Below are 18,825 nucleotides of genomic sequence, written 5' to 3'. Positions count from 1 at the left end.
GACATCTGCAGAGAAAGACTGCTTCTATGGGTGTAACTGTGCTGTCCAGCTTAGAAACAGGATGTGGAATGTACCATCTTCATACAACCCACAGATGGATGCGGCTCAGGCACATAAAGTCACTGACTAAGTTTCTGGTTTGAGATATTTGAGGACTCACATGAATAAACCTGCACTTAACTCTTTCTACCTTGAACACTGCAGAAACTGTTATTAAACACAACACTTCTTAAATGTTGCTGTTTACAGTCATAAAAGTAGATGCAGTACGTGGCAGAGTAGCAATTCAGAATGTTTTTATTTTATTTTGTTTTCAGAAATGCTTCAAATAAAACCACCTTTTTCTAGCTCGTTTTACATCACACATCATGCAGTTTAAAACATATAACAATAGTATCAAAAAGGTATTATTACAGTTTCTGTTAGGCAGTGTGATCTTTAAAAAATGAGGAAAATGTATACATTTTTGTCTGATTGACAAGCTTCCTTTTTCATCATGGCAATGATCCCAAACATACTGTCAAAGCAGTAAGAACATACCTGGATGGAAAAACACACAGAATGAAACACTTTGTGTGCTATCCCTAAATCATTGCACCTTTTTCCCACTTTCAAAGCTAAATATAAAGAAATGAGAATGGCTCAAGACTTTTGCACAGTACTGTACACCTAGAAGGTTCACTCTAGACTTAAACATAAGTGCTTCTGAAATTAATAGTAAATTTAACTCACAAAAAGTAGCTGTCGACCTTGTGTTATGTTTGTTATGTATTAATTTAGCATTGTAAATTATTTATAGTTTCCTCCCACTTATGTCGGTTCATTGTTGGTTCAAAAGCATTTTGATGGAGGATGTCTATTTCAGTGTGTTTATAAAATAAATGTGATTTGTTTTAGCTTTCTTTTTTAAATATAACCCTTTTACTCAGTATAAGATGTGGTCTTTGTGCTGCATGTTCATTCACTTTTAATAGCGGTGACTCTGTTTGTTGTTGCTATTTGCTCATGTGGTAGTTTTATTGAAAGTGTTGGCTTTGGTTTTTTATTATTTCAAGGTCATGATAACTCTGCTACGCCACTAAAAAGTATTTGCCATCTCAGTCTGTTTGTGCTGTGTTTAAAGTATATTTGTATGTATATAATAAATAGCTTCACAAATCAAGCTTCTTGGTTTGTCAAATGACTCCAAGAAAAAAGCATAACATTTTCTCTGCTGGCAGGAATACAAAGTTTATGTAGAAACCATATCAGATGTGAAAGAAAAATCCTGATGTGAAAAACTGGGGTTAAAGCCTGGTCAGCTTGGGGGAATAAAAACATACCTGGTTATGTTTGTAAGCGCGTGGTCTGGGTTTTTTTTTTTAAAAAGGCTAAGGTTAGACGGTATGGCAAAATAAAAGAAAATTTGAAACCACCTGAAAGCTATTTATTCTATCATTTCTAAAACTGGCTCATGGGAACATTTTAACTCTTGAAAGCCCAATGATCCACTGGAGTCACTGGGTGAAAATTCCTATTTTAACACTAAGTCAACTAAGGAAGTACTTGCTTTACTTGTTGGGACATTTCTACACTGCTTCAGCCTCACACTTGTTGAGTCTCAAGTTGCATACATTTTTTTTGTTTCAGTCTGGCTGAGTAGCTGACTGTGTGAAGTATGAACAGTAGACCCGAGTGCAGACAGAACGTAGAACGTAATTGAGTCAACAAAAAAACGAGCCGTTTAATATGGCTGATGGAAAAATACAAAGTAATGCATATGTCAATCAAAGACGAGAACAAACAATAACCTAAACTGGGGAAACTAAAAATAAAACATGAAAAACCCTAAACATGAAACTTGGCGTGGATACAAAGATACCTGACATGACATAGACATGGCGCAAAAGACAACAGACGCCCTGACATTAAACAAAGGAGGACAGAGGACTTAAATACACAGAAAGATAAAGAGAGGATTGGGAACAGGTGGGCCCCCAGCTGGGACAAATCAGACCTAACGAGACAAGGGGAATCAAAACAAGACACACTGCACACAGGAAAGTGCTCTAGCACTTGTGTATTTATACACAAGCACTCATATATATTCAAATAATTTAAAAAAACGTTCATTTACCTGTTACTACCACACACCAAATTCGGTCGTTGGTACTTGCTGGCTTGTGTAGCCTCTAGGTAACAAAAGCTCAGCACTGTGCCCAGCATCCTGGAGCACTTTTGTTGTGTTTTGTTCGTGTTTTGGAGTTTTTACGTGTTTTTTAGTTTGTACGTGCTTCGGAGTTTGTATGTGTTTTGGAGTTTTTACGTGTTTTGTCTGTTGGGGCCACCGTAAATATACTTTTATTTATTCACTCCACATAAAATGTAATAAATAAATCATATAATACAAAAACCAACTGGTCACAGTTCAACTTTTAACTAAACCTGCAAACCACAACACAATTAAATATAAATTAAAATATGAAAACAAAAAGAAGATGCACATTCTCTGTCATGAATAAACTTTCTGAATCCTTTATCATCCGCAACTGAAAATACTGTAGTTGTGGATGATTACTATACCTTTCTAATGTGACGTTGTTGTCCCTGGCTCTCTTTCTCTCTTTCCCTCCCGCTCTCTTCCTGTGCTACTGCGAGTGTAACTACCGCCTCTGATGGGTTTAGATTTTATTATTGTCGTTTGTATTAAGAAATATTTAACCATATATGCTTAGAGGTGTATAATCGATTGTGTAGTGATTGGATGTGTGATCTTTAGTAGTCTGCAACTTTGTGTGCATTCCAGAGTGTTCTGGCATTCACACCCACATCCTAGGAGCATGGGGAGAGGTCTTACCTTCTCTTATTGTTTTGTGGTAGGATAAACGTATCTATATCTGTTTTAGTCTAAGTGCCTTTTGTTTAGATGAACTGCTGGACTTCCAGACCAGCAGGTTTAGGGAAGTCTTTATGTGGTCACACACTGACCCCACACACACTTACACAACGCACAGGCAAGGTACTCAATGTTTGTATGTCGAAGTCATATGTTAAGGAACCTATGTATATCCATGTAACCTCAATAAAAGAACAGTGTTACGGGGGAGCGGATGAGAGCGACTGGGGTCAAGCGAAGGGACGGAGTTTGTCCAGTTCTCTCCTGTGCACGAGAAACATGAAGAACTTTGCCTACTCGTGTCTTGCTTTGCTGTGTAATTAAATTGTCCTTAACGTTCCAGCGAATAGGTTTAAGCTACAAACCTATCAGCCGCTCCCCCCTCTTCCCAGTGCAAAGCACAAGGCTCGCGTGCGGAGTGAAGCAGAAAAAAAGTGCAAGAGAGAGGGTGAGAGAAGGAAAAAAAATCCCACAGCTCGCGATAAGGAGCCGGCTCGCGTCGTTCATGTCAAAGATCCGGCTCTAAGAGCCGTTTCATTCGCGACCGACACATCACTATGTTCCAGTTTGTATGCTGCTAATGTTACCACTGCTATTTTTGCTAATATGGTATTACCACCTTTGCAAACACTGCTACATCTGTGGCTGCTCGCGTCACAGTTAGCCTGCTCTAGCATTAACATGTTGCTGTGGAGTCACTAGATGTAAACAGTTTTCCATACTGGCACTGATATTGTGTCAAAGGTTAATAAAGAGCAACAAATGAGTCCAAAAACAATAGAAGTCGAAACTTCCGAGGAGTGGATGGTTAGTACATGAACAAAATATCTCTTTCATTAATACGTGAGAAAGACTTTCCATCAGTGGTACTCAAACCATAAAATATGGTTTAATTTTCAGAGCTGGAAAGACGTGCACTCTTAAATCAGCCATAAAAAGAAACTTTATTGGCCGCAGTTCTTTTACTTTAAAAATGAAACCCCACAAGCCTCACGGTTCAACTAAAATTACAGAGGGAACACGGCACTGTACATTTCTGTGTTTCCCATTTCCACCACTAGCACTTATCTTCTCCATTGACCAGTTAATTTCAGGGGCAAACTAATCAGCAAATGCCGATGGAAATTTACATGATACATTAAAGAGAGCTCCAGCACTGATGGTGGAATTTTTCGGGCTGATTTTTTATTCATGATATGGACTCTTTTAGATGCTGGACAGCCTCACATTTGGATGGGATTGCTGCCGCTGCTGCAGGGAGTCCAATAAAAGTAATTCATTTGACATTTACAAAAAGCAGCGCGCGTGTCAAAAGGCATCCATCATGGTAATACTCGCAGAACACTTAACAGACCTCAAAACAGCTCCGCTTGGGTTAATGGTGCCAAATCAATATGGCTGATTCAGTCCTTTCCATAAACAGGGTTTGTTTTTATTAACCCTGAGCAGTGCTGGAGGAAAGGTTGAATCATAAAGAACATGATCTAATATTTGTGTGTGTTTTCATGGTGCTCACTGGACAGGACAGGAGAACATGGTGTACCATGTGTGTATACCCAGAGAGGCCACACAGCCAAGGTGCAGGGACACAATACAACAACTGTTAGGAAATAAATGCATCCCGTATTTCAGATTGACCTGGGGTAAAGCTAAATTGTTATTTTCCTCTGTGCTAATCTAGCTTCTCTCTCATACTATATTTAAGTAAAAAATAAAATATATACAGCATGTATAACGTCTGCCTATGAACAAACTGAAGAAATGGGAAAAATTCTGTTCAGTCCATTATTTCAATATTTCATCTCAGAATCTCAGTTCTTTTCTCCTGCTTTTTGTGTAACTGGGAAAATAATCTCTCTGTTTGGGGCCGAATACTTTTGCAAGCCACTGTATTTGACCTGCCCGGTCACCATGCCACCATTTTTCTTTGTAGTTTCTGGTGTTCATATCATTATGAATCCCTCCTAGTATGGCTGTAGCTTTGATTTGTTGGTCAAACATCACTTTGAAGCTGATGGACAGTCACTTGTAGACATTACGAGTTCAGTTGCCTAGAGGAGGCTCTTAAGCTTCACTGGAAGCAAAGTGGAAACCAGAATAAGATTCTGCAAGTAAGGAAGAAATAAGTGTTGGTAATGGGAAGTGGGTGAGAGCCAAGATAAACTTCTCAACTTCCAGGTGAGTGACTGGAGAGTCCAGATGTCAATTTGTCAGCAAATTGGTATTTACAACAAGGTCATATATCAGAGCCATTCTTCACTGTAATTGGTAGTGAAGTGAATTACTGTCAGTGTGCCCCAGGGCAGCTGTGGCTATAATGTAGCTTGCCATCGCCAGTGTGTGAATGTGTGTGTGAATGGGTGAATGACTGAATGTAGTGTGAAGCGCTTTGGGGTCCTTAGGGACTAGAAAAGCGCTATACAAATGCAGGCCATTTACCATTTACCATTTTTACTTCAGTCGCTCACATGGAAATTGATTGTAATTTATCTCAGTTCTTCAACATTAGCGGTTAATTTTCCCATAGTTGCTCGATGCTTCTGAATGTCATTCAGTTTCTGTGCAACCCGGTCACCATGTCACTTCTAGTTTGGACACAACTTAAGGTCAAGATGTTCAGATCCATAAAACCACAGAAAATAAATAACCAGGGATAAATGGACAAAACAACACTGAGAACAGGAATACCAGAGGGTAAAGATGCACAGCTGTGCCAAATCTTGCCAGAAGAGGAAGTAAAACTAAAACATGGAAACAACTAAAACAACATAATGTAGAAAGATAAGTGAATCAATAGAGGAAGAAATATGGGAGGACGAGGCAGAGCAGGGGGATTATTGTTACTACAAATACAAGAACCAAGCACCAGAAAATAAAAAAACCAAACTCATCCCTAGAAAATTGTAAAAAAGAAACCAGAGACTACTTGCTAACAAATTAAAAACAGGAAAATACCCAAGAGATGACCACTTAATACTGAGACAGACTACAGTGTACAAAAGGAGCCCCAGAGATACATAAATAAAAAAAACTTATGAACAGCAACTAGAAATCAAGTGTAACAAAAGATAAAAATCAAAACCCCGAGCCACCAACAAAAATCAGACATAAAACTAAGAACATAGAATCACAGTGAAATCAAACAGAGGGGAGAGGATGTGGAGGAGGGAAGAATACTGAATGCTAAATACAAATGAAGCACTACCAGAGAGCACAGAAAGACAAAGGGAAATGCTTTAACAACTAAATAAACACCATAAACACAAAAAGTCAGCAGAACTAAAATACAAGGACTAAAGGGTACAAATCCATCCATTCGCTTCCGCTTATCCTTTTCAGGGTCGCGGGGGGTGCCGGAGCCTATCCCACCTGTAGGGCGAGAGGCGGGGTATACCCTGGACAGGTCGCCAGTCTGTCGCAGGGCCTAAAGGGTACAAATACTAAATACAAATATATTTAAAGTAATAAATGAAACCAAAACCACACAGAAGCATAATGAAACCAGAAAACAGCTAATAATAAACACTATTTCAAGACATGCGTTGTATGTGTAGTCCACGGTTGATTTTAAACAGTGATGGAAGTTATTCTTCATTAACTATAAATAAAGTTTACGACTCAGTGCTGAAAAAAGGAAAAAATAAATGGTTCCAAAAACAGTTTACTAGAGAAAACTGTAGTTGGAGCAGAGTCTTTCTCATGGCTCTGTATGTCATTATCTAAATCAACAGCTTGTTCAGCTGTCATGGCAATCATCATAGTTTTTCTCTATGCTGTTTGAAGACTTGTCATCGGAGCCCACCATGTCTAAATCAGGGATGTCACACTCATGGTACATTGAGGTCCACACACAGCGCACTTTGATCTGGAGTGGGATGAATGAAACTGCACTTTCTATCAGTGTAAAGATGTTTAGACAGTGAAAAACAGAAACTGGTTTTCAGCTCTGTCATTTAATTACTTATTACTTAACTACTTTGGTGTAGCATAACTGGCTTTAGTCTATAAAACTTGATGTTAAAAGTCCAAAGATTTATGGCCTCCTTTTCCAAAGCTGTCCAGCAGGTTGAAGTCTTTGCTGGCCCTCATTTTTGACCCACCGGTCTACATCTGTAAGGCTTGATCAATATTTGTTGGTTGTACCAACATCCAAAACTGTAGCTTTGAGGTTGTGGGCCCCAAATCATGGCACTTGTTTCTGTTGGACGTAAGACTCATTGAAGCTGTTCATGTTTCTAAAATAAAGAAAGAGGCTTGCCTTTATTTAGTTTTATCTGTTTATGCTATTTTAATTGTTGCATCTTATTCTGTATTGTGAAACACTTCGTGAATGTCGTTATTGAGAAGCGCTATTTAAATAAAACCTTACTCACTAACAGCGGAAACATTTGCTCTTTTTAGTTGTTGTTTTTCTTCCTCTCTCTCAGCTGCCGTTTCCGAGTTCGCTCTGAATTTGCATGATGTAAATATGGGGAAGTGATTGTAGGATGGTTGGCGGCTTCAGTTTAGTGTAGTGTAGCCGTCAGTAAAATGAGGAACATAGTGCATCGTGGTGCTCTGATAAACGTGATGAAACGTGCTCTTCCTTCTTCGACACAGTTAGTTTCAGTTAGCAACACGTTTCTGAAGTAGAAAACACACATTAAAATTCTGCATCTTAAATAAATGCAAACCCGTCTTCCTCCTTTGTGCTTTATAAAATGGGATCTTAAATTAAAGTTTGCATGTGCTTCCTCAGTATGAAAAACCTCTGTGGCGATGACAGTTATCTTATTTCGAGTCGTCTCTTGTCGCTCATGGGTAGAGGAAACCGAAGTTCCACACTCTCAACCACAGAGCACCATTTGACGGTAAGCAGCTCTGCAGTTCTCAAGATAACACATGCGTCTGCTCGTGTCTGCATGCAGAAGCATGTTCTGTGTATGTACACCGTGTGCATACATGTGTGAACCGTTGCATCTGTGTGCGGCATGCAGGAGCAGAGACGTGTTGCCTGCGTTTACTTTGCAAACATGGACTGTCACAAAAGCTCACCGTGCCACCCGTCTGACTTCCTGTCGTGTTCAATGAGAGCAAGTTAAAAAACCACAGACAGGTCACGTGAGGCAGCGGGTCTGCCTCCCTCAGACAGTCTTTGTTCACTTTGTGTGACTGCAATCATCAGCTTGGGTCAGTTATTTAGCAAGCGGGGGAGGGTTTTTTTGTGTTTCCCTTCGTAATGATGGTGAAGAAATCGTTGCTGTAGAAAAAAAGACAGGAACTAAAAAAGAGGAAGAGGAAGAAGAGGAGGAAAGTGCACGCAGGGGCGATGGACATGACTAATGAGAACTGCAGTCCGGCCGTAAGCACAAACGGTGGTGAGTTTCTTGTAGATCTTTTACTTTTTTATAAAACAGTAATTTTTATTTTAGCTTGCACTCTGGCCCCTTTGAGTAACGCTGAAGACAGACTGATAACGACAATGATGAACAGTCTCACTTGATGATGCAGATGTGCTTTAATGTGTTACAATCACAATTACAATTACAATTTGCAAGCATAGTATAATAGTCCTCTTACAGATGTTGGGTAACACTGGGTGTTGAAACTGAGGGCTTCAGGTGCAGTTTTAAGAGTAAAGTAGTGAGCAGATGTCTGACTATTATCGCATTTCTGTGTCTGTGTCATTCAGCTTATCCGGTGCGGTGCATTGAGGAAGTACTTCTCCCTTTCTTCACAGATGAGAGCCTGCAGGCCACCATGAAGCCACAACACCCCCCTGCCTCAGACAGTAGCCCCCCTGCTCTTCAGGAACTTAGGCTGGTCCTCCTTGGCCGGAAAGGAACCGGGAAGAGCGCCGCAGGCAACACGATACTGGGAGGAGTGGGGGGATTTGAAAGCGGGAAGCCCACAGAGGAGTGTGTGAAAAGGCGAGCTGATGTGGTGGGCCGAAAACTCACAGTGGTGGACACACCTGGGTGGGAGTGGTACTACCCGCTTAATAGCACTCCAAACTGGGTGAGGAGAGAAACTTTGAGAAGCGTGTCGCTTTGTCCTCCCGGGCCTCACGCTGTGCTGCTGGCCGTGCGGGCCTGTGCTTCTGTGACAGATGACTACATCATAGAGATTGAGGAACACCTGGAGCCTCTGGGGAAACACGTGTGGGAACACACTATGGTGCTGTTCACCAGAGGAGACGAACTGGGCATGGGCACCATGGAGCAACGAATCGTGTCAAGCGGCCCGTCGCTCCACAGACTCCTGCAGAAGTGTGGAAACAGATACCATGTTGTGAATAACCGGAGCAAAGGAGATGAGACACAGGTTAAAGAGCTGATAAGGAAGCTGGAGGAGATGGTATATAAGAAGAGGGATGGAAGCAACCATTTAGAGATGGATACCGTCGTGTTGGGGCTGGAGGCCGATGGGAAGAGGAGAGCCAGGGAGAGGAGAAAGAAACAGCGACAGATGGAGGCGCAGATGCAGAGAGGGACCATCAAAGCCACTCTCATTAGTAAGTCTGTTTATTTTTATAACACTTCCCAAGTTTTCTTAAGTTCATGAAATCATTTCATATGATTAGAAGGCCCAGAAAAAAGGTTGATCGAGACCAGAACAAAGTTAATATCAGTCGTCACTGCATCACAAAGATGGAGGAATTATAAATGATGATATTCAACAAGCATCAGGTGCAAACACAAAGTTTAGTTTGTGCCAAAATTATCTTGAGATCCACACTGTCTGCACCAGCCACTTTATTAGGTACACCTTGCTAGCACCATGTGTGACCCCCACCTTGAATGGACCTAATGTGTTTGTAGGAAGAGCTTCAGTCAGGATTTAGAGTTTATCTTTACACAGAAACAGCACTGCTAAGTGACTTCTCATCACTTTAAAGGTTTTGCATTAGTTTCATTAGTTAGTGCTAGTATTAGGTTCGTTTTCCTTTTTGCCTTCAGCACGGCCTTAATTCTTTGTGACACAGATTTAACACGGTACTCGAAAAATTCTCAGGGATTTTGGTTCATATTGACATGATAAGCTCACACAGTTGCTGCTCATCTGCGATATTAACCTCATGTTCCACCACATCCCAAAGGTGCCCTATTAAATTGAGATCTGGTGACTGGGAGGTCATTTAAATACAGTGGATCCATTGTCATGTTCAAGAAACCAGTGACAATTGTTTGTTATCCTGCTAGAAGTAGCCATCACTGTCGTCACAGAGTGTATCCATCTTTACAGCTTGAAGTGAAAAAGTGATTGTCAAATGTTTTTTCAATGTGTTCAGTTCAGACATAGACATTGTGCATAATTTTGGCACAAATAAAACGTCACAGACCAGAAATACAACTCTAACTAACAGTGCTGATTTGTGTTTAGGTAGGTTGTATTTTCTAGGATGAAGCTCAAAAGCTGACAGAGACTGAAGTCACTAAAGTAATGTGATTATTAGATTTAAAGTGAAAAGAAACACAAGTGTGGCTCTATGTTTTCTAGTGTGTAAGTAGTGGTAACACTACTAACTATAACCAAAATTACAGGGAGTCACACAGATCTCCGCAGGCTTACAGAGCCTGTTTTTGTCTTACTATAGGATCTTACAATTACAGTTTTTATTGTAAGGCTGAGTTTTACCTGATTTTCCTCTTGAAAGCTCTGATGAATGTCTCTCTTGTTACCTGCACAGCAGAGAAAGTCAGTCCCAAGTTGTAAAGAAATAAAGCCTGTGCTAACACGTAGAGTACTCAGGTAAATGTAGCCTGAGCGATTATTCTGGGCAATTTTATTTACAAAAAAAATTAAAAATTAAATGAAAAACATGAAATATTTGGAGATTACAGCTGGGTTATGGTATTAAAATAGTTCTCTTTTACTGAAAATGTCCCCTTTTTTCCTGTCAGGCGATGGTCCACAGGGTTCTGAGCTGGACGCCCACCAGTCTTTCTCCAAATCCCCTCGACGTCTTCCTGAGATCAGACTGGTTCTACTGGGCGAGCGTGAAACTGGAAAAAGTTCTGCTGGGAACACCATCCTTGGAAAACCAGGGTTCTTCCAGTCAGGAGCCGTAACAGAAGAGTGCATTCGTCAACAAGCGGAGGTGGCCATGCGGCTGGTGACTGTGGTGGACACGCCAGGCTGGGAGGCGGGTGTGGCAGGTGCAACTCCAGAGAGAGTGAAGAGAGAGATTGTCTGCAGCGTATCTTTGTGCCCTCCGGGTCCTCATGCACTCCTGCTGACTTTGAGGGTGGACACACTGGTGAAAGCAGGACATGTGAGAGAACATCTGGAACTTATGGGACAAGGTGTATGGAGACACACAATCTTGCTGTTCACCCATGGAGATCAGCTCAGAGAGGGAGTGGATATTGAGCAGCACATCCAGAGTGGAGGCAGGGACCTGCAGTTGCTTCTGGAGAAGTGCAGGCGGCGATACCACGTCATCAGCAGTGTAGATGGTGGAGGAAGAGGAGGTAGAGGTTCCAGTAAGGTGACAGAGCTGCTAGAGAAAGTGGAAAAGATGGCAACAATGAACAGATGCGAGGCTTTCTCCGGTCTGGTTCAAGAAGTCAGGGATTTGAGCCAACAAAGAAACGAAAAGTTCAACCAGCGTCTGAAGGAGATGGCAGATAAGATGCTTCGTCAGGAGGCAGGGCTGAAGAACATGAGGGACAGGGAGATGAAGAGCATCAGATGGTTCTTTGATAGAAGGAAGAAGGTGAAATCTCCAGGAAAAGCTGACATTCAAAAGGAAGAAGCGGAGGATGAAGACATGAGGGTCGGCGAGAGGAAGAACGATTTTGGTGAGCTGGAGGACAGGATGCGATGGCTGACAGAGGACAGAGAGAAAGAAATTCAGGATCTGAGCCTGGAAAAGGAGAGAATCTGCATAGCACTGAGCCAAGCTCAACAAGAAAGGGAAAAACTGCTTTACAAACTGGAGATAAAAGAGAGAGAGATTGAGGAACTGCAGGAAAGAACCGAGGAGCAGCAAATTAAGCTTCTCGACCTTGAGCGTGCCAGCGTAGAAAAGGAACATGAGACGAAACAAAGGGAGGATGCTTTTAGAGCAAAGACACAAGAATGCATGAAAGAATATGAGAAACTGAGGCAGACCATAGAGCTCCTCAACAAAGAGATATCTGACTGGACTGAAAAACACGAGTCTTTAATAGCAGAAATCAGCCGGACTAAAACCCACTATGAGAACACTCTAAAGAGAACAGTACAAGAAAAAAACAGGGAGACGGCAGAGATGGAACAAAAACTAAAGAGTGAGATGGAAGTAAAGCTGCTCGAAAAAGACAAACTGATGGAAGAACTGAGGAAGAAAGCCTCGGAGGAAAAACAGGTAACTCTCAATAACATAAAACAACATGAGACAGATATGGAGAGGAAATTGGAAGAAATCAAATCACAGCATAAGAAAGAGATGGAGGTAAAAATACAGGAGAAGGAAGCAGAGATAAAAGGCATAAGGAAGCAGCACGAGGAAGAGATGGCCACAAGGATTAATGAAATAGAAAAAATGATGGAGACAGCAAAAGTTCAACAACAGCAAGAATATGAAAAGAAGCTGAAAGAAAAAGCTGATGACTTGGAAAGGATGGCACAAGAGCACGGTGATGAAATAAAGAACATACAGCAAGAAAAACAAAGGCAGGCCGCAGAGCTGAAAGAGCTGTTTGCTAAAGAAAAGAAGGAATGTGTGGAGGCCAAAGAGAAAGCAATAGCAGATATAGAAGAAAAGTGCCGTGCACAAATGGAAGAAAAGATGCTGGAAAATGACAAAGACAAAGAGATGATTCATCAAAACCACAAAAGAGAACTGGAACAAAAGATGAGGGAGAAAGAAAAGGAGATAGAGGCCTTCAGCCATCAGCATCAAGAGATGACGCTAAAAATCAGTGAGATGGTAAATCTGATGGTGACGAGAAGTGCCCAACACCAGGAGGAAGTTCATAAAAATGTGAAACAAAAGGAGGAGGATGTGGAGAGGATCCAGCAACAGTACACTGAAAAACTAAGGAGCGTAGAGCAAGAAAGGCAAAAGGAGACCGAAGAGCTGAAACAACAGTTTGCAAAAGAAATAGATAAACAACTGCAGGAAAGACAGAGACAGATAAGAGACTTGGAAGAAACCTATGCTGCCCAAGTTGAAGAGATAAAGCTAAAGCATGCAAAAGAAAAGCAAATACTGAATCAGAACCATGAAAAGTATGTTCTGGAAAAACTGCAAGAGAGAGATCGGCTAACAGAGGAGTTAAAGTGTCAGCTTAAAAACGAAATCGAAGAAAGTGAAAAGGACAAAGAGCGATACGAGAGAGAGATGGAGCAAACGCTGGAGGAGAAGGAAAACGAGATCAAGGAGTTTAAAGCGTTTGTGGAAGAAATGAAAGAAAAAATGCAACAACAGCAGGAGAAAGAAAGGGATCACTTAAAAAACATGCAAGAGACTGAGCAACAGCTGCAAGAAAAGGAAAAGGAAACAGAGGAGATGAAATCCAAACTCGTGGAAATGAAGGAGAAGCTTCGACAGATGGAGGAGAAAGAAAATGTTTATTTGAACTACAAAAAAGCTTTGGAGCAAAAGCTGGAGGAACAAGAGGCAGAATTAGAAAGGTTGAAAGAACGTTTAAAGGAGCTCGAGCAACGGTTGCAGCAGACAGAAGAGGAAAGAGAAAGAGACAAGTTAAATCACGAGAAACAGATGGAGCAATCTGCGGAAGAAAACAGCCGAGTTATAGAAAAGTTAAAACAGCACATTAAAGATATTGATGAGATCCTGCAAAGAAAGGAAGAAGAAAGAGGGGAAATCATTCTCAGCCAAAAGAAAGAGGCAGAACAACGGCTGCAAGACAGAGAACGAGAGATGGAGGAGATGAGACGGCAGCTTTTAAGTGACATGGAGAGAAAACTGAAAGAGAAGGAGGCTGACATTGAAGGCGCCAAACAGCTGGCCGACTCCAGGGAGACACGATGGAAGGAAGAGCAGAAGGTGAAGGATGAGAAAGCGGCGAACGAGGTGAACAAGCTGATAGAGATCATCGACAAGAAGACAAAGGAACTGACACAAGCCCAAAGTCTTCTTGCACAGAGAGACGGCGAGATTGATGAGGCAAAACAGACATGTGCGAGCTCCTTAAGAGAAATAGAAGAGCTGAAAGAAAGCAACGACCGCAAAACATCCGCTATCGACGAGATGCAGCAGCGGCAAAAAGACCAAGAGAGGGAAAAGGATGCGGAAATGACAGAAAAACTGCAGGAGAAAGAGAAAGAGCTTGACCGCCTCAGGCAAAGAGACAAGGAAAATGAGAAGGAGACCGTCCAGCTGAGGCTAACAATCGAGCAGACAAAGTCAGAGCTGAAGGAGCTCACTGAGAAAATGGAAAAGGAGATGACGGCCATGATTCGGGAATACGAAAAGGAGATCAAGATGAAAGATGAGGATATTGAGTCAATCACACAGGAAAAGGACGGCACCATAAGTCGGCTAGAGGAAGAAACGCTTAAGAGCATTCAAGTCATCACAGAGAAATACAAGTTAAGTCAGAAGAGAGTTGAGGAGCTGCAGGAGCAAAATGAGATGATGAGAAAAGAGACTGACAACCTCAGAGCTAAGTGTGAGGAAGTGAAGAAGGAGAGTGACGAAGAGGTCAGGAAATATCTCAGAGGATACGAGGAAATCCAAATCACGCTAAGAGAGAAAGATCTGGAGCTGGGGCCTTTAAAAGACGCCAGTGCCCAACTAAAAGTGGAGCTAGAAATGGTGAAGGAGAGAGAAGATGAGACTAAGGCGCAGATGAATGAGCTGAGAGAGCATTTTGAGAAGCAGATGATGGAGAAACAAAGCGAACAGAGAACGAGGGATGAGGAGCTCGAAGAGAAATTCCTAAGAAGGGAGAAAGAAGTGAGTGAAAGGGAGCAAGTTCTGCTACGAAGCAAAGAAGAGCTGAGCAAAAGACGTCGCGACGTCGACGCACAACAGGAGGAGCTTGGCGAAAAACAGGCAAAGTTGGAAAGTAAAGAACAAGAACTTCGAGAACTGGAAATCAGTCTGCAAATAAAAGAACAAAAGAAACGAGAGGAGAAGGATAAATATGAGCAAGAAGTGCAGCAGAAGGCGCAGAATGTTGAGAAAATGGAGAGGGAGCTGGAAAGCTTACTGAAAGTCCTGGAGGGCAGACAGAAGGAGCTAAGCTCTCACGGTCACGATCTACAGAGGAAGGTCAGAGGACTGAAAGACCAAGGGAAAGAGCTGAAAGACAGGGAGTACTACTTGAAGAACGAAGAACAGGAGTTGCTCAATTGGAAGTCGGAGCTGCAGATGCAGAACGAGCACGTGAACTACACAACACAGCAGTTGAATGAGATGGGCAGGGAAATGACTCTGCTGAAGGAAGAGCTTCGCAAGAAGGAGAGGAATCTAAAGGAGTCGCTGAAAAAACTGAGCACGTGGGAGCAGAACCTCAAAGAGCGAGAGGAAGAGTTGAACCGGAGACAGCACAGCGTTTTGGAGAACGGACAACACGGGACTGATGATAAGAGATCGGAAGACAGCTCGTCTTTAGAGTGCCGAGAGGTCAGCGAGAGGAGGGAAAGAGGAAGAGGAAAAGATTCAGATAATGAAGATCAGAGGATGAAAACAACTTTGTCAGCTGCAGAGAGCAATAACTGTCATCTTGAAACACTAAAAGTCGAAACGCTGACGGAGACAAAGAAGACAAAAGTGAGACAAGAAGCGGCCGAAAGTGCAAAGGTGATCGGCGAGTTGAAGCTCCTGTCTCGACCTCGCACAAGAGCAAACAACAAAGGCTCTCCCGGGTCAGATTTGAGGGTGATGGTTTTGGGAGAGACCTGGTCTTCCTGCTCCCCTGCTGGTGTCACCATCTTGGGTGGAGAAGCGCCGAAATTCAGCGGCTCTAGTTTCAGGTCGTGGAAAGGCCAAATAGCCGGAAGGCGCCTCGCCGTCGCAGAGCCGCTCAGCCTGAGGTGGCGAGACGGACCCGACGAGGCAAACGCCTCTCAGCTGAAAGGCATTCTCGACAGCATCTCCTGGTGTCACCCGGGTCCCCACGTCATCCTGCTGCTCATGCCGGCCTTCCTGACCTGCACGCAGAAGTACAGACGAGCCGTGGAGGAGCACATGAGCCTGCTCGGACAGGAGATCTGGCAGCGCGCCCTGGTGCTGTTCACATGGGGGGAGATTTTAGGGGAGAGCGCAGAGCAGCACATCCTCAGGAACGGAGAACTGATGGGGCTCGTAGAGCGCTGCGGGGGCAGGTACCATGTGCTGACCAGCAAAAAGAATAACGCCGTGATTGAAGGCTTATTCGACAAGATGGATGACATTGTTACCCTGACCAGCAGAGAGCAGTTTCCGGTGTAAAACTTTTACAGAACTGATTGAATTCATCATGCAAAAAATAAAAATGTTGAAATGTATATTTCCACCTAATATGTAAAAATATTTGAATAAATGTGAGTAAAGGAAGAATAAGCTCTCACATCTGGATTTTTGCTACAGATAATCTGTAATCAGTCTGATTAGTTTTACCTTTTCAAGCCTCGAGTTTAGAGTGTTTGATCGAGCTGCTGCATTTATAACACAGTCTCATGGGTGTCAGGCCACACAATGAACTGATAAACTGATTCGTGTGGGACAATAACTGTAGTTTGAAAAAGCAAGTATCATTTAACCGCTAGATCCAAACAGGTCTGCTGCATTTATACTTTGGTATTTGTTTATCTCCAGGTTTAGAATGATTCGGGTTAAAATAGAGCTCATGCCTCTAAGTTTAAAAATCTTTTCTCTGTGTCGCCTGGGTTAGATTTAACACAAGATAAGTGCGATGTGAAAAAATATGTGACACATAGAAAAAAACACATCCCACTGAAACACATTTAGTCCAAAGCTGTGCTGACTGTCACAAGAAAGGCAGTTTGTGTGTGCGCACATGAACAAGCACCACATTCTGTGACTAACTCAGGATTAGCCATGAGACTGAGCTGACATTTAGAGCCACAACTACAAACTGACTGTGTGTGTAGGAGGTTACATGATTGGTAGTTTGTCTTTTACCAGGATTACTCAGAAAGTTATGGATGGATGTGGACGGAAATATTTTCGGAGATAGGTCTTAGCTTAGGAATTTTTTTAATGTATTCTTTCTCACTGTGACATAAGGCAAAACTGAACATTTGACATCACAGCTTCACAAATGCCTATCAATGTGACACAAGGACGCTTGGGAATATCTTTATTTTCTTAAGAGGACTGTGAAATTCATCACCCTTTATATCCTTCTGGATCCAGGGATTCAGTCTGAGCGTGGCGTCAGGGGAATTTTGAGCCTCGGTGAAAGTGTGTGGTCTCCTGTTTTTATGAGGTCACGCTAGCGATAAAGAACAAAGTGTTTTAAAAGCTTGTCATTTATTGGATAAACGTGAAATATTAATCTAAAACCTTTATGGCTGTTCAAAAATTGTAAGAGTAAAATGTACGACGACACGACACCGGTGTGTTTGAAACATGTGGGATGCTGCCTGCAGGTCAGCTAAAGTTCATCTATATGTGTTTCATCATGTTAAACTTATAGATCATGCTATTTATATCTCTTAATGAAGCTATATATATCTTTATCTTTCTATATATCTGTATTGATATCTATATATATATATACATAGATAGTGATATATAGACACAGTATATATCTCCTATCCGGCGTGCACCCTGCCTCTCGCCCTGTGACAGTTGGGTTAGGCTCCAGCCCAACCGTGACCCTGAATTGGATAAGCAAAAGAAGATGGATGTTTGGATGGATAAATGCATATACATATAAAATTATCCAACATGGTCTCACACGTACACATGTATATTTACATATTTCTATATATAAGATAATCGAGCATGATTTTTTTAGATGAACCTTGGCTGACCTGCAGGCAGCATTTAAGTCACTTTCATACTTCATCCACAAGGTGGAGACCTTGTGTCAGTGTAGAGATTACCAAAGTAATCAGTGTTGAAAGTCACAGATTATAAGGAGTTGATGGTGAAAGTATAGTGAAGCTACTCAAATATATATATATAAATATATATATAAAATATATATATATATATTCGTTTTTTACCGTGTTTTACAATTTTCTGTGTAAATGGCTACTTTTAAAAGGAAAGAGTACACAAAGCCTGAGTAGCAGGCCCGTGCTCCGTCTTGCCTGGAGGCATTTCAGGAGAACCAAACCGTCTCGCAATTATAACCCCAGGGAGCCTCCCACATGCTGAGAGGACTCCTGCTTTGACAAGTAAATTATGACTCTTGATGAGAGAAGTACGGCTTTCTCAGAATGCAATTTTTGACAGCCAGAAAAATGCGAGTGGATACATACAACAACTTCCATCATCCGCCGAGCCAGATGCAGCATCCAAAAACACTTGTGTGCAATCATCAGGCTAATAATTATGTAGTGGGAGTGCTGGTCTGTAGCTAACATGGCAGCAATGTTTTTATAATCTGTCCATTCAATGCGAGCTGCCTTTAGAGGCGAGATGAGAGGGTGTTGTGTCAAGATGGAGCGCTGCTCTTTTGATCATCTCCGCAGGGTAGGCCTGCTTTCAAAGCGTCTGGGGGGAAATTAGGAAGAAAAAAGTTGTCAAATTAAAGTTGATAGAGACATAATTTTCATACATTTAGCATAATGTCTTAAAGATATGAGGCAGCCAACACAAACCCAGCTATAATATCCCACAAGCATTGCTCTTTTTCATTTGTAAATCCTTTAGATTTATCATTACATATATTATTTATAATATCACAACACTTGATTTATTGATTATAAGTTTGCATTGATTGGAGTGCATTTCTGAAAAAATGGTAATAGCCATAGATAGATAGATAGATAGATAGATAGATAGATAGATAGATAGATAGATAGATAGATAGATAGATAGATAGATAGATAGATAG

General features: G+C 41.8%; 1 protein-coding gene across 2 annotated transcripts; it reads left to right on the top strand.

Annotated features, from left to right (window-relative positions):
• Positions 1 to 8,065: 8,065 nt before the first annotated feature.
• On the top strand, positions 8,066 to 16,303 carry LOC102211649 (trichohyalin). 2 transcript variants are annotated; one of them, XM_005751062.1, is made up of 3 exons: positions 8,066 to 8,232; positions 8,595 to 9,368; positions 10,759 to 16,303. In XM_005751062.1, exons 1-3 carry the CDS (start codon positions 8,184 to 8,186, stop codon positions 16,242 to 16,244), a joined length of 6,309 nt encoding a protein of 2,102 aa, XP_005751119.1. In that variant the 5' UTR covers positions 8,066 to 8,183; the 3' UTR covers positions 16,245 to 16,303. The 2 variants fall into 2 exon arrangements, with proteins under 2 accessions (XP_005751119.1, XP_013770847.1); XM_013915393.1 differs by having other exon boundaries at positions 8,547 to 9,368.
• The last annotated feature ends 2,522 nt before the right edge of the window (positions 16,304 to 18,825 follow it).

This window comes from Pundamilia nyererei, unplaced genomic scaffold, assembly GCF_000239375.1.
Source record: "Pundamilia nyererei isolate P.nyererei 1_Seehausen unplaced genomic scaffold, PunNye1.0 scaffold00298, whole genome shotgun sequence".
NCBI lineage: Eukaryota > Metazoa > Chordata > Actinopteri > Cichliformes > Cichlidae > Pundamilia > Pundamilia nyererei.
The sequence above is the reverse complement of the archived record's forward strand: the minus strand, read 5'-3'. Positions and strand labels throughout refer to the sequence as shown.